General features: G+C 42.1%; 1 protein-coding gene across 1 annotated transcript in view; it reads left to right on the forward strand.

Annotated features, from left to right (window-relative positions):
- The first annotated feature begins 1,035 nt into the window (after positions 1-1,035).
- Positions 1,036-14,655, forward strand: part of LOC149329239 (uncharacterized) — a 33,209-nt gene continuing 19,589 nt past the window's right edge. Inside the window, exons 1-5 of the mRNA XM_089559213.1 lie at positions 1,036-1,048; positions 1,601-1,654; positions 2,940-3,494; positions 7,549-7,668; positions 10,371-10,769. Coding sequence (XP_089415339.1) covers positions 1,036-1,048; positions 1,601-1,654; positions 2,940-3,494; positions 7,549-7,668; positions 10,371-10,769 — 1,141 coding nt within the window. The remainder of the gene's footprint in view (positions 1,049-1,600; positions 1,655-2,939; positions 3,495-7,548; positions 7,669-10,370; positions 10,770-14,655) is intronic.

Genomic DNA, 14,655 nt, shown 5'->3' on the forward strand with positions numbered 1-14,655 from the left:
AATGGGATGAATCAGACCTCGTCCTGTTCATAGACCATGGCCGGATTGGCGAAACAGAAGTGATGTTTATTATGAAGGTCTTCGTGTGTGACATTATGTGCGATGGCACATAAGTGGAAGTGTGCTGGACATTATGTGATGGTTTAGTACAAGTGTGTAAATTGAAAAGCAGAAACCTCCGCAGAAGAAAACTGTATGCATGGGAATAATTAACCTTTGTGTGCCTCTGTGTTTGACGCATCATTCTTTATTGTGTGTCTCATGCTGATGCTTGCTTAAATCATTTGATGGGGCTCTACCACCTTGGCACTAGTCTTTTTTATAACTTGCTCTGTTTAATGATTAGGGCTTTCAGAACACAGCAGCTGCACAAAGCTGTTTCTGTCAATATTGTGTGATGAATTTTGCTTTGTAGTGTTTTTGCCGGTGTTGACTGGTTTACTGGAATTTCTCTGGTGTTGCTGAAGAGTACACTGTGATTCGTTGTGGTTGGTCACAAGTGACCTACCTTTCATGCGCATAGCATTTACTGACACTGTCAAAACAGTATTTGTTGCTGTGTCCATTTAGCCTGCACCCTGACATCATTGATTGCTTCTTGAGGCTTCTTTATAGCAGGTCGCATTTTATCGTATGAGGTGTTGAAGTACTCTCTTGTAATTTTTTTTCTTTCCTTTCACTATACTGAAAACTCTTTTCCATATCCGTAACCCAATGAGCACTGAAATGCCACTGGACGTCCCAAACATCCGCAGGACGTTCAAGGCAGTTTCAGGGCCCATTGAGAATTCATTGTGTGTATCACCGTGTTTTAAATGCAAGCTGGGATTGTGATGTGGACTGAATTATCTTTCAGCTGGGCAGTTTTTTATTTTAATGTGAAGCTGCTTTAAAAAAAAAAATGCTTGCCCACTGTTTCTCTAGAGCTCTGTGTGCTATTGATCGTAAACTCTGTTGTACAAGGTAGAGTCGGATTTACCAGATTTACTCATCTAAGACCTGCACTTTTTTCGAGCTTTGTCAGAGTGTGGTTGCATGAGTCGGAAGTGTATGCGTCGTAAAATGTGTGTAAAAACAATGCAGCATTGCTGCAAATTTTGCACAGAATAATGGAACAGCTGGTGACTTAATACAAATACTTTTATTGATTATTCTTTACAGCTCTTGCTAGCCCATTCCAAGGGATGGTCGCCTTCACGGCCATCTTTGGCGTTGGAAATGCCAGTCACCTTAACACTCATTAGTTCTTATACTTGTATAGACTGACTTGTATCCCTTTTGATGAAGCCAGTAATTGTGCATGTGCCCTGGTCAAGCGTTGACTTGGTTGCGAACGCTTTCCAGTTTCTGCAGGTTATCGTTAGTTGTTTGAGAGCTTAAGCGTATTCCTCTTCTGATGCAGTTAGCAATTCAAAGTCAAATTTTTGCTTTCTAGCTGACTCATCCTTAAGTTCAACTTAGTGAATTTACTTTACAGAAACTGGCACATCTGTTGCATGAGATTGTATTCTACATTCACTTCTTCATGCATGCAAGACCAATTGTGTTTCTAGCAGTTGAGTCTGGTGTCTTAGTGGTGTATTCTGGCTTTCAAATGCAGGCTTGAGCATCGGGGACTGCAAGCCCTGTGTACCTCTTGGACAGAATTCAACAGGTTAGGTTCTTCAGTTTTTTCCCAGGAGTGCTTTTCTGAAGGTTGTCATTCAATGAGCAGGATGAAAGTAGCAGAAGTTTTAGTTTTCACAGGAAAAGTGCTGTGAATGGCTGTGTGCTCTGTTGCTAAACTCCGCCGACTGGCACTCATTAGATATTAATGGAGTATTGACAGCTAATTTTGGTGTGATGTTTTCTTATGTATAATGATGCGGAATTGTCTACTTTGCACGAATCACCAAGTGGTATTTGCCTACGACCGATTTATAATTTATAATCGAATTTTTCTGTCATGCTGTTTCGGTTTCAACAGCAGAACGATGGCTGTGGCATCAAAGAGAGGTTATAGGTCAAGTGAGGCATGGAAAAGCTGCGATATAATCACTGCTTCATAGTTTTAATTCAGTACAGTGCTGAAGCCAGCCTTCCTCAAGAGCTGGGATGACAATTTATGCAGAAGCATAAATTATACTGCAGTTTTTCATGCCTCACGTCACCTATAACCTCTCTTCGACGTCAGAGCCATCGCCGGAACTGAAACAGCATGACAGGAAAACTCAATTATAAATTATTTAGCGGTCGTAGGAGGATAGCACGTGGTAGTCCATGTATAATAATGCCTTAAGCCTCATTACAAAGAAGAAAACGTACCCAAAAGTTAGGCGTCCTTACTCCTTCAAGCCCGCATGGGAGCATCACACAACTCAACTCAAACTGAGGGCAGTGTCTGTCAAGAAACAGGGGTTGAAGGCAGTGACTTTGGCTGGGTTACGGAGGCTGCCCTGTTTTTGTTGGTAGTCGTGACATTTCTCTGCAGGCTCAAATGCTTTTTCAACAGCATGCAGAATTCGCAGAAGCGGTGTCTTCAGTGATGTCACCCTTGTGCCAAATGCGCCAAACCAGACATTGAACCAAACTGCTCCACATTGTTCTAGAATTGGGCACCACCGTTTCAATATGTAAATGAACGTTTAAATCCACTTATAAGGGTCATTCGACACCAACTGTTCCAGGCTTTGCGCTCGACTATCTTCGGTTTCTTTTAAAAAGTCATGGCCTATTTCGTTACTGTGGCAAATATTGTTTCCGAAGTGCTGTTTGCCAGTAGCATCACTGTACCTTGCTTCAGACCTGAGTTCTCTTTAAGGCCAATTTACTGAATATAACTCCACAGCTGTCGATGAGAGTGTCTTTTGCATTCATCTTTTATCACTAGCTCCAACTGAACTGTGCGTTGTTGGTTCCTGCAGTTGAATAATTTAATTCACTCCGCCTTTCAAATGCAGGTTCGGTCAGCACACTGCCCGATCATGGTGCACCGCCCGGGCAAGACTCGCGCCATCAGAGTCGCTCTGCGAGTCTTTCCACGAGATCCACTCAGGCCAGCAATGATAAACCTCCAGAAAAGAAGCTGCACGAGTGCAGCCACTGCAACAAGAGATTCCTGCGGAGGAGCTGGCTAGCGGAGCATCTCCGAATCCATACTGGCGACCGCCCATACCAGTGTGGCCACTGCGATAGCAGCTTTGCGAAAAAGGGAAACCTGATGCGACACCAGTGCACTCACACTGGCGAACGTCCTTACCGTTGCGACCACTGTGGTAGCAGCTTTGCAAGGAGGAACAGCCTGGTGAAACACATCCGTACCCACACGGGTGAAAAGCCTTATCAGTGCCAGCTGTGCCCCATGGCCTTTACAGTACGTGCAAATCTTGTGACGCATGTTAGATCCCATAAGGGTGAAAAGCCCTTCCCATGTGACTTGTGCCAAAAGAGATTCAGTAGGAGGCGCAGTTTGAAACACCACAAGGAGTTGGAACATGAAACGGATGGTAGTGTTCCTTGAAACCGATTGGTAACATGTTTAGCTAGCTGTCCTGCTGCTTACTACCAGCTGGAAATATGCTAGCTTACTAGCCTGTCACTAGTGCTGCTTGCTAAGCACTATCAGTGTTGTATCATGTTTGTAAGCTTTGTTTTGTGCTGGTGAATTTGTGAAAAAAAAAAATTGGAGGGGACGCTTAAGCTCGGAATGACACGAAATACGGCAGAGGACAAGAAATGAACACCAACTATCTAGTTGGGGTAACATCAGATAAATGGAAATTTTTGGGGGGAATGACTTCAATGAGAGTGATCTTTTTGTTCCAGGGATTTCATTGTTCAATTCTGCATGAAAAACAAGCTTTTAAATTATCAGTACGGACAAAGTATGGCCTTAAGGTTAAGGCAGCTCTGGCTCTATTGGGGAATAGCCGGAAAGATATAGAGGCTATATGACAGACAGTGCAGTTAACTATGCTGTTATGTGCATGGCATTTTTTGTCTGGTTTTCATTTTTTGATTATCAGCTGTTTTTTTGTCACTTCACTTTAGGCTAGTCTTTGTTGTGTTGAAATATTACTGATATTTGTTGCTTACTTTGGCGGTTTTACTAGTTATCTAATGTCTCAGTGGTAATTAATAAAAAATCGCGTTAAACTATGTGCATTGCCATTTCTCAGTGAATTGTCTCTGTGCCAAATAATAATGACTTAATATTCTCTGAAGTGTTAGTGTTTTAAGTCTGCTGTAATTTTTTGAATATCCTGTTTATCATTTCATTTTGAGCTAGCTTCCTCAGCTAGCCTGCCTCATGCAACCTTATGAGAATTTAGCATGTGAATGATATCCCAAATGCCTTCAGAACATTCACTCAGACCATCCTGCCATCACTTGTTATGTCTTAGGTGGCAGCTTAGAGATGTGCATTTATAGGAAAGCCCCCTCTGGCGTACGCTCAGAGACGATATAGTGGAGAACCGATGTGGTTGCGTATTTATGCACGAAACCCTCATTCCGTCATGTGATTGTTGCGCGTGCAAGTGTTGAGGTTTTCAAACAGCTCATGACAAAGGTTGTTGGTAGCAAACACATGAAAACACATGGTCCAAACAGCCTTGCGCATATTTTATAATATACTGGCAAGTGTGAACAATTGCTTGCCTCAAACTAGGAAAGAAGAAAAGAGAGTAAAGCATGGCAGCATTCGTTAAAAATACCACACACCATTTTTCCTCTGCCGTACAGTGGTTGGAGGATCAGCTGAGCTCAGAAAAATTTGCAGTTTTGCTTTCAAAATTAGTTTTTTTATTACTGAAATTTGAATGAGTGGAAGCTGCAAAGAAATCTGGAATGCCCGCATGCCACTTCATCTCTGAAACTGGGCCATTCCGGCTGTATTGACGGGCAGAAAAGCATGCTAGTCCCCGAATAACATTCACCATGCTTTCTGCACTTGAGAATGGTAGCAATCCACAAATCAAATGTTCTTTTTTTTTCCCCTTTTTGGCTGGCCCTTTCTTCATAGTCCTGTTTCATGAATTTTCATTGACTAACTGATGTCTGCTTGTATATTTCGCATTAAAAAATAAAACAAATGCTCATTTGTTTCCAAGAAGGTGTGGGTTTGGCTAGTTGCTAATCCATTCTTGACAACAACGTGCACAGAAAACGACGATTCATTGCAGTGAATTCTCGCCCTTCTCCAACATCAGCAGGAAATGAGTAAGGAGTCGTAAGTGTTTCTGCCGACTTTTTGTTTTCTTGTAGTGATGCTTCTTTGCTCTACGTCATTGTGCAGGCCAGTATTCATAAGCCAAGCTGTACAAGTTGACAGAGGAAGAAAGCTCCGATACCACATCCACCAACCTTCCATGGCTTCAATGCTTCATGCATAAATTGGGATGGAAATTGTTTTGCTGGAATTGCTTAAATTGCAGGGATTTACTAATAAGGAAAAGGGGCACTGTCATAAAAACGAAATTTTGTTTATTGAGCCCATTTTAGAAACACTGGATCTTTCTCTGAGAGAACAACCAGAAGTCTGATTAGAAGCTGGGAGCGGTCAGAAAAGGGGAGGTGGTAGGGAATAAAGGGTGGCAGCGAAGGAGTATCTTCGGCTATCACTGATAGTACTTAGGAGGAACCGGATTGTTTTTGCTTTCTGGCTCAAGAGCTGTAGAGCTCAAACTATGTTTGTTACTCTGGTAAAAGGGCTGTCTCATGAAGGGTTGAGATTAAGCACTGAATAAGATTACGTAACGTTGGAGTTGTGGTATACACAGAGCACAACAAACTTCACACCTTGATGAAATGGAAACCTCTCCCCTGTGTTCTCTTGTGCTGTGCACTTTGTGACTTAGAGGAATTAAAAAAAATGGACTGCTGGTTCTCGTCCTTAAAGACAAAGGACTGTTGTTGTCAAAAACATCATTGTCAATTAAAAAGAAGAATGGCGGGGATAAGAAATGCGCCCAATGTTCAGTGCAAAATGGGATGAATCAGACCTCGTCCTGTTCAAAGATCACTGCCAGATCTGTGAAACAGAAGTGATGTTTACTATGAAAGTCTTCATGTGTGACATCATGTCAGAGGGCATAAAAGTGCAAGTGTGCTGGACATTTTGTGTTCATTAAGTACAAGTGTGTAAATTAAAAAACGGAAACCTCCAAATAAGAAAACTATATTTATTGGAATGTGCCTCTATGTTCGTTTGTGTGCCTCTGTGTTTGATGCATTCTTCTTTATTGTGATTCTCATGCTCATGCTTGCTTAAATCATTCATTGGGCTCCACCACCTTGGCACTCAGCTTTTTTTTATAACTTGCTTTGTTTAATTATTAGGGCTTTCTGAACACTGCAGCGCCACAAATCTAGTGCTGTCAGTACTGTGTGATTAATTTTGTTTTGTAGTATTTTTGCTGCTGTTGACTAGTTTATGGGCATTTTTTTGGTGTTGCTGATTTCTTGTGGTTGGTCACAAGTGACCTACCTTTCATTAGCATAGCATTTACTGACACTGTCAAAACAGTATTTGTTGCTGTGTGCATTTAGCCTGCACCCTGACGTCTGATTACTTTGTGCGGCTTCTTTATAGCAGGTCAGATTTTATTGTACGAGGTGTTGAAGCACTCTCTTGTAATTTTTTTTGTTCCTTTCACAATACTGAAAACATCTTTTCCATATCCGTAACCCAATGAACACTGAAACGCCACTGGACGTCCGCAGGACATCCCAAACATCCGCAAGACGTTCAAGGGAGTTTCAGTGCCCATTGGGAATTGACCATGTATATCACCATGTCTTAATTTTGTGTACTCATGGTAATTGTGTGTGCCATGTTGTGTACTCTGATTTATCTTTCAGCTAGGCAGTTTTTTATTTTAGTGTGAAGCTCCTTTGAAAAAAAAAAATGCTTGTTCACTGTTTCTCTAGAGCTCTGTGTGCTATTGGTGGTAAACTCTGTTGTACAAGGCAGTGTCGGATTTACCAGATTTAGTTGTCTAAGACCTGCTCTTTTTTCGAGTTTTCTACGAGTGTGGTTGCATGAGTTGGAAGCGTATGCGTCGTAAAATGTGTGTAAAGACGATATAGCGTTGCTGCAAATTCTGCACAGAATAATGGAACAGCTGGTGACACCTTACAATTACTTTTATTGATTATCATTCACAGCTTTTGATTCTGTTGATGTATGATGACTTCACTTCATCAGTGTCTTCCAAGAGATGGTCACCTTCACTGCCATCTTTGGCGTTAGAAGTGCCAGTCACCTTAACACTCATTAGTTCTTATGCTTGTATAGACTTATATTCTTTTTTATGAAGCCAGTAATTGTGCATATGCCATGGTGAGGTGTTGATTGGTTGTGACTGCTTTCCAGTTTCTGCAGGTAATCGTTAGTTTTTTTGAGAGCTTAAGCATAGTCCTCATCTGAATGCAGTTAGTAATTAAAAGTCAAATTTTGGCTTTCTAGCTGATTTTCCCTTAAGTTCATTTTAGTGAATCTACTTTACATAAACTGGCACATCTGTTGCATATGAGATTGTATTCCACAATTCACTGTTTCATGCATATAACACCACTTGTGCTCTGGCAGTGGAGTCTTGTGTGTTAGTGGTGTATTCTTGGTTTCAAATGCAGGCTTGTGCATCGGGGACTGCAAGCCTTGTGTACCTCTTGGACAGAATTCAACAGGTTAGGTTCTGCAGTTTTTTCCCAGGAGTGCATTTCTGAAGGTTGTCATTGAATGAGCAGGATGAAAGTAACAGAAGTTGTAGTTTTCGCAGGAAAAGTGCTGTAAATGGCAGTGTGCTCTGTTGCTAAACTCCGCCGACTGGCGCTCATTAGATATTAAAGCAGTATAGACACCTAATTTTGGTGTCATGTTTTCTTATGTATAATGATGCGGAATTCTCTACTTTGCACGAATCACCAAGTGGTATTCGCCTACAACTGCTAAATAATTTATAATCGAATTTTTCTGTCACGCTGTTTCGGTTTCAACAGCTCAACGATGGCTGTGACATCGAAGAGGTGTTATAGGTCTTGTGACGCATGGAAAAACTGCGACATAATCACTGCTTCGTTGTTTTAATTCAGCACAGTGCTGACGCAGCTTTCCTCAAGAGCCGGAATGACCATTAATGTAGAAGCACCGATTATACTGCAGTTTTTCATGCCTCACGTGACCTATAACCTCTCTTTGACGTCATAGCCATAACCAAAACTGAAACAGCATGACATGAAAACTGAATTATAAATTATTTAGCAGTCGTAGGAGGATACCACGCGGTAACCGTGTATAACAATGCCTTACGCCTCATTACAAAGAAGAAAACACGCACCCAAAACTTAGGCGTCTATGCTCCTTTAAGCCCGCATGGGAGAACTGAGGGCAGTGTCTGTCATGAAAGAGGGGTCGAAGGCAGGGACTTTGGCTGGGTTACGGAGGCTGCCCTATTTTTGTTGGCAGTCATGACATTTCTCTGGGGGCTTAAGTGCTTTTTCGACAGCATGCAGAATTCGCAGTAGTGGTATCTTCAGTGATGTCACCCTTGTGCCAAATGCGCCAAACCAGACATTGCACCAAACTGCTCCACATTGTTCTAGAATTGGGCACCACCGTTGCAACATGTAAATAAACATTTAAATCCACTTATAAGGGTCATTCAACACCAACTGGTCCAGACTTTGTGCTCCACTATCTTCGGTTTCTTGTTACATAATTGTGGTTTATTGCATTAATATGGCAAATATTATCTCCGAAGTGCTGTTTGCCAGTAGCATCACTATATCTTGCTTCAGACCTGAGTTCTCTTTAAGGCCAATTTACTGAATATAACTTTCAGTAAACGTCCACGGCTGTTGACGAAAGCGTCTTCCACATTCATCCTTTATCACTAGCTCCAACTGAACTGTACTTTGTTGGTTCCTGTATTTTAACCTATAGTACTCTACCTTTAAAACACAGTGATGCTACTGGCAAACTGCTATTTGCTAGTAGAATCACTATATCTTGCTTCAGACCTGAGTTCTCTTTAAGGCCAATTTACTGAATATAACTTTCAATAAACGTCCGCGGCTGTTGACGAAAGCATCTTCCACATTGATCTTTTATCACCAGCTCCAACTGAACTGTACATTGTTGGTTCCTGCATTTTAACCTAAAGTACTCTACCTTTAAAACATAGTGATGCTACTGGCAAACTGCTATTTGCTAGTAGCATCACTATATCTTGCTTCAGACCTGAGTTCTCTTTAAGGCCAATTTACTGAATATATCTTTCAATAAACGTTCACAGCTGTTGACAAAAGAGTCTTCCACATTGATCTTTTATCACTATAGTAGGATACAACTTAAAAAAACAGCAGCTGCTAACACTGGGCCGCGGTCCGCGGCGTTCTGTATTACTCCGCTGGCCAATCGCAACAGTAAGCGAAATTAGCTTTTTAATGTTTGACTATATTAAACAATCTAGGTGTCAAAATTATAGAGCTCATAGTCTTTTTCTAGTGGTAAGCTTTTAATTTATGTGACAAGAAACGCTTAACCAGCAGACTACTTTTTCGTCGTGGAGGAATTCTGTGCGCGGAGGCTGAATGTGGAAGGAGCTTCACTGCAGACTTAAGTTGTATCCGACTATAGCTCCAAATGAACTGTACATTGTTGGTTCCTGCATTTTAACCTAAAGTACTATACCTTTAAAACACAGTGATGCTACTGCCAAAGTGCTGTTTTGCCAGTAGCATCACTATATCTTGCTTCAGACCTGAGTTCTCTTTAAGGCCAATTTACTGAATATAACTTTCAATAAACGTCTACAGCTGTTGACGAAAGCGTCTTCCACATTGATCTTTTATCATTAGCTCCAACTGAACTGTACATTGTTGGTTCCTGTATTTTAACCTAAAGTACTCTACCTTTAAAGCACAGTGATGCTACTGGCAAATAGCACTTTTCCCGCAGCATCACTCTATCTTGCGCCGCCGCGGTGGCTCAGTGGCTATGGTGCTCGGCTGCTGTCCCGAAAGATGCGGGTTCGATCCCGGCTGCGGCGGCTGAATTTCTTTGGAGGAGAAATTCGAGGCCCGTGTACTGTGCGATGTCAGTGCACGTTAAAGAACCCCAGGTGGTCGAAATTTCCGGAGCCCTCCACTACGGCGTCTCTCATAGCCTTAGTCGCTTTGAGACGTTAAACCCCATAAAACCAAAACGAAACCAAACTCTATCTTGCTTCTGACCTGAATTCTCTTTAAGGCCAATTCACTGAATATAACTCCACAGCTGTTGATGAGAGTGTCTTTCGCATTCATCTTATATCACTAGCTCCAACTGAACTGTGCGTTGTTGGTTCCTGCATTTGAATAATTTAATACACTCCGCCTTTAAAATGCAGGTTCGGTCAGCACACTGCCAGATCATGGTGCACCGCCCGGGCAAGACTCACGCCATCAGAGTCGCTCTGCGAGTCTTTCCACGAGATCCACTCAGGCCAGCAAGGATAAACCTCCAGACAAGAAGCTGCACGAGTGCAGCCACTGCAACAAGAGAGTCCTGCGGAGGAGCTGGCTAGCGGAGCATCTCCGAATCCATACTGGCGACCGCCCATACCAGTGTGACCACTGCGTTAGCAGCTTTACGAAAAAAGGAAACCTGATGCGACACCAGTGCACTCACACTGGCGAGCGTCCTTACCGTTGCGACCACTGTGGTAGAAGCTTTGCAAGGAGGAGTGACCTGGTGGAACACATCCGTACCCACACGGGTGAAAAACCATTTCAGTGCCGCCGCCGCGGTGGCTCAGTGGCTATGGTGCTCGGCTACTGACCCGAAAGACGTGGGTTCGATCCCGGCCGCGGCGGCTGGAATTTCTTTGGAGGAGAAATTCTAGAGGCCCGTGTACTGTGCGATGTCAGTGCACGTTAAAGAACACCAGGTGGTCGAAATTTCCGGAGCCCTCCACTACGGCGTCTCTCATAGCCTTAGTCGCTTTGGGACGTTAAACCCCATAAACCAAACCAAACCAAACCATTTCAGTGCCAGCTGTGCCCCATGGCCTTTACAGCACGTACAAGTCTTGCGAGGCATGTTAGATCCCATAAGGGTGAAAAGCCGTACCGATGTGACTTGTGCCAAAAGAGATTCAGTAAGAGGCACAGTTTGAAACACCACAAGGATTTGGAACATGAAACGGATGGTAGTGTTCCTTGAAATCGATTGGTAACATGTTTAGCTAGCTGTCCTGCTGCTTACTACCAGCTGGAAATAAGCTAGCTAACTAGCCTGTCACTAGTGCTGCTTGCTAAGCACTATCAGTGTTTTATTATGTTTGTAAGCTTTCTTTTATGCTGGTGAATTGATGCTAAAAAAATTGGGGGGGGGACACTTAAGCTCGGAATGACACGAAATACGGCAGAGGACGAGAAATGAACGCCAAATATCTAGTTGGAGTAACATGAGATAAATGGAAATTTCTTTTTGGGAAATGACTTCAGTGAGAGCGATCTTTTTATTCCAGGGATTTCATTGTTCAATTCTGCATGGAAAAAAAAACTTTTAAATTATCAGTACGGACAAAGTAGAGCCTTAAGGTTAAGGCAGCTCTGGCTTGATTGGGGAATAGCCAGGAAAATAGAGGTTATTTAGTTATTTTATTTATTTATTTATATAGAGGTTGTGTGACAGATAATAGGAAGAATTGACTATGCAATTATGTGCATACCTTTTTTTAGTTTGATTTTTATTTTCTGTATATCAGCTGTTTTTCTGTCATTGCATTTTTGGCTAGAGTCTGTTGTGTTGAAATATTACTGATATTTGCTGCTTACTTTGGAGGTTTTACTAGTTATCTAATGTCTCAATGGTAATTATTAAAAAATTGCGTTAAACTACGTGCATTGCCATTTCTCAGTGAATTGTCTCTGTGCCAAATAATAATGGCTTATTATTTTCTGAAGTGTTAGCACACCATTTTAAGTCTGCTTTAATTTTCTAAATATCGGCTGTTTTTCTATCGTTTCATTTTGAGCTAGCTTCCTCAGCTAGCCTGCCTTATGCAACCAAATCAGAATTTAGCATGTGAATGATATCCCAAATGCCCTCAGAGCATTCACTCAGACCGTGCTGCCATCACTTGTTATGTCTTAGGTGGCAGCTTAGAGATGTGCATTTATAGGAAGGCCCCCTTTGGTGTACACTCAGAGACGACACAGTGGAGAACCAATATTTATGCACGAAAGCCTCATTCCATAATCTGATTCTCGTGCTTCCGAGTGTCAGAGTTTTCAAACAGCTCATGACAAGGGCTGTTGTTGGTAGCAAACACGTGACAGTTCAAACAGCCTAACTGTAAACTGTTAACTAGTAAAGAAGAAAGTAAAGCGTGCCAGCGCTCAATAAAACATACCACAGACCTTTTTTCTTTTGTTGTACAGAGGTTGGAGAATCAGCTGAGCTCAGGAAGATTTGCAGTTTTGCTTTCAAAATTATTTTTTTCTTGCAGAAGTTTGAATGAGTGGAAGCTGCAAAGAAATATTGAATGCTCGCACACCACTTCATTTTGAAAACTGGGCTATTCTAGCTGTAATAAAGGGCAGAAAAGTAACATTCACGATGCTTCCTCCACTTGAGAGTGGTAGCAAAACATTAATCAAATGTTGTTTTTTTCAAACCCTTTCTAGCCAGCCCTTTATTCTCTGTCCTGGTTCATGAATTTTCTTTGACTAACTGATGTCTTCTTGAATATTTTGCATTAAAAAACAAAACAAATGCTCAGTTGTTTTCAATAAAGTGTGGGTTTGGGCTAGTTAGTAATCCATTCTTGACAACAATGTGCTCTGAAAACAACGACTCATTGCAGTGAATGCTTCTCGCTCTTCCTCAACATGAGCAGAAAATGAGTTTTCATGACACTGCTCCCGCAAAGCGCTTCAATTCATGACTCTACTATAAATTCTGGCACGGGTTGCATCTCTAACCTCAAAGGCAATCCATAAAGGACATCATCATCAGCATGACTACGCCCACTGTAGGGCAAAGGCCTCTCCCATGTCTCTCTAATTATCCCTGTCCTTTGCCGGCTGCGGCCACTGTATCCCCGCAAACTTCTTAACCTCATCTGCCAACCTAACTTTCTGCCGCCCCCTGCTATGCTTGCCTTCTCTTGGAATCCACTCCGTTACCCTTAAAGGGACCAGCGGTTATCTTGCCTTCGCATTACATGCCGTGCCCGAGCCCATTTCTTCCTCTTGATTTCGACCAGGATGTCATTATTCCGAGTTTGATCCCTCATTCACTCTGCCTACTTGCAGTCTCCTAATGTTACACCTATCATATTTCTTTCCATAGCTCGCGACATTGTCCTCTTCGTTAGTCTTCATGTTTCTGCCCTATACCGCATCTACGAGCAGCTACAGAAAATATGAACGCATTCAAACGATTTGCCAAGGATCGCCTTAGAGTTCTTATTTTTTTGGCTGTATACATTATCTTCCGATCTTATTCTTACATACAGTGATGTAGTGAACTCGTCATGGCGTTCACTACCACCAGGAGCGCCTTTACTATGACAGGAGTCAAAAGGGAACCATTGTGGCATGTATCATGCCATTCTTGGTCCACTGGGCTGCCTTAAAGGATTTTATAGAGGCACTAAAACAGACTTTCATGCATGGAAATGAAACTGTTGTATACTATGATAAAATATGTTCCCAGTTCATAACAGCATCATCCCTATCTGGTCCAAATGCATTTATGTATCTTAGCACTACTTCTCCGCAAACATATCCGTTCCTCCCCAAGGCTCTTGAGATTTACTAATCTTCCCTTGAAATGAAAAAAAAAAAAAATGAGGGATATTGGTAAACTGCCATTCATGATCTGAGAGAACCTACCATGTGCGCTCCACCCCATGCTTATTCTTCTAGTTATTTCCCTTCCTCTCATGATTCAGATCAGCGTTCACTACCTGCCCTACACTTTTCTTCGAATAGTGGTATACCTAAATACGGCCGAACAGTGATTTATCTGTGGGTACATTGCTTTTGATTACTATGGTGCCGAATCTAACAATGTAATTTTATGATAAATTGTATTTTGATGAAACCATGATAAACCAGTTCAAATTCTACAACTGTTGCTTTGCTTTTGAAGGCAAGAAATTATACTACTTACAGTTACAATTCAGCATTTCCCCGACTTCTATCTTTCCATGCGAAACTAGACATAAGAGCCTAGCATTATTCTTGAAGCATCAGCATCATGGGAAAAGGAAGTGCTGAGGCAGCATACAGCGCCTAATCTGCAACAAATTTGGTAAGACTAAAAATAAGCTGTCTAAAATTCTAAAAATTCTTAAAACTGCAATGGCACCATGCTTTGCACCAACAAAAGGATGCTGATATATGCACCAAATGGTGGGCCACCAGCCATTGCAATACATCTGACCACGCCAGTGGCAACTATCCGTTGTTAACAAGATGAAGACAGAATCAAGATGGCTGAGGAAACAGCACACAGTTTCCAGGGGATTTCGCTCTCTGCACTGCATGAAAAACTAAACTGAAACTAGAAAGTTAGGACAAATGCCCACTTCCAGTACGGGTGAGGCATTTGAAGGACCCCACTGCAAGAGAAACTTATAACGATGACAGCCTGACATGCACATGCGGTCATCTGATGCA

This window comes from Amblyomma mixtum, chromosome 9 (genome assembly GCF_055824585.1).
Source record: "Amblyomma mixtum isolate Tamu chromosome 9, ASM5582458v1, whole genome shotgun sequence".
NCBI lineage: Eukaryota > Metazoa > Arthropoda > Arachnida > Ixodida > Ixodidae > Amblyomma > Amblyomma mixtum.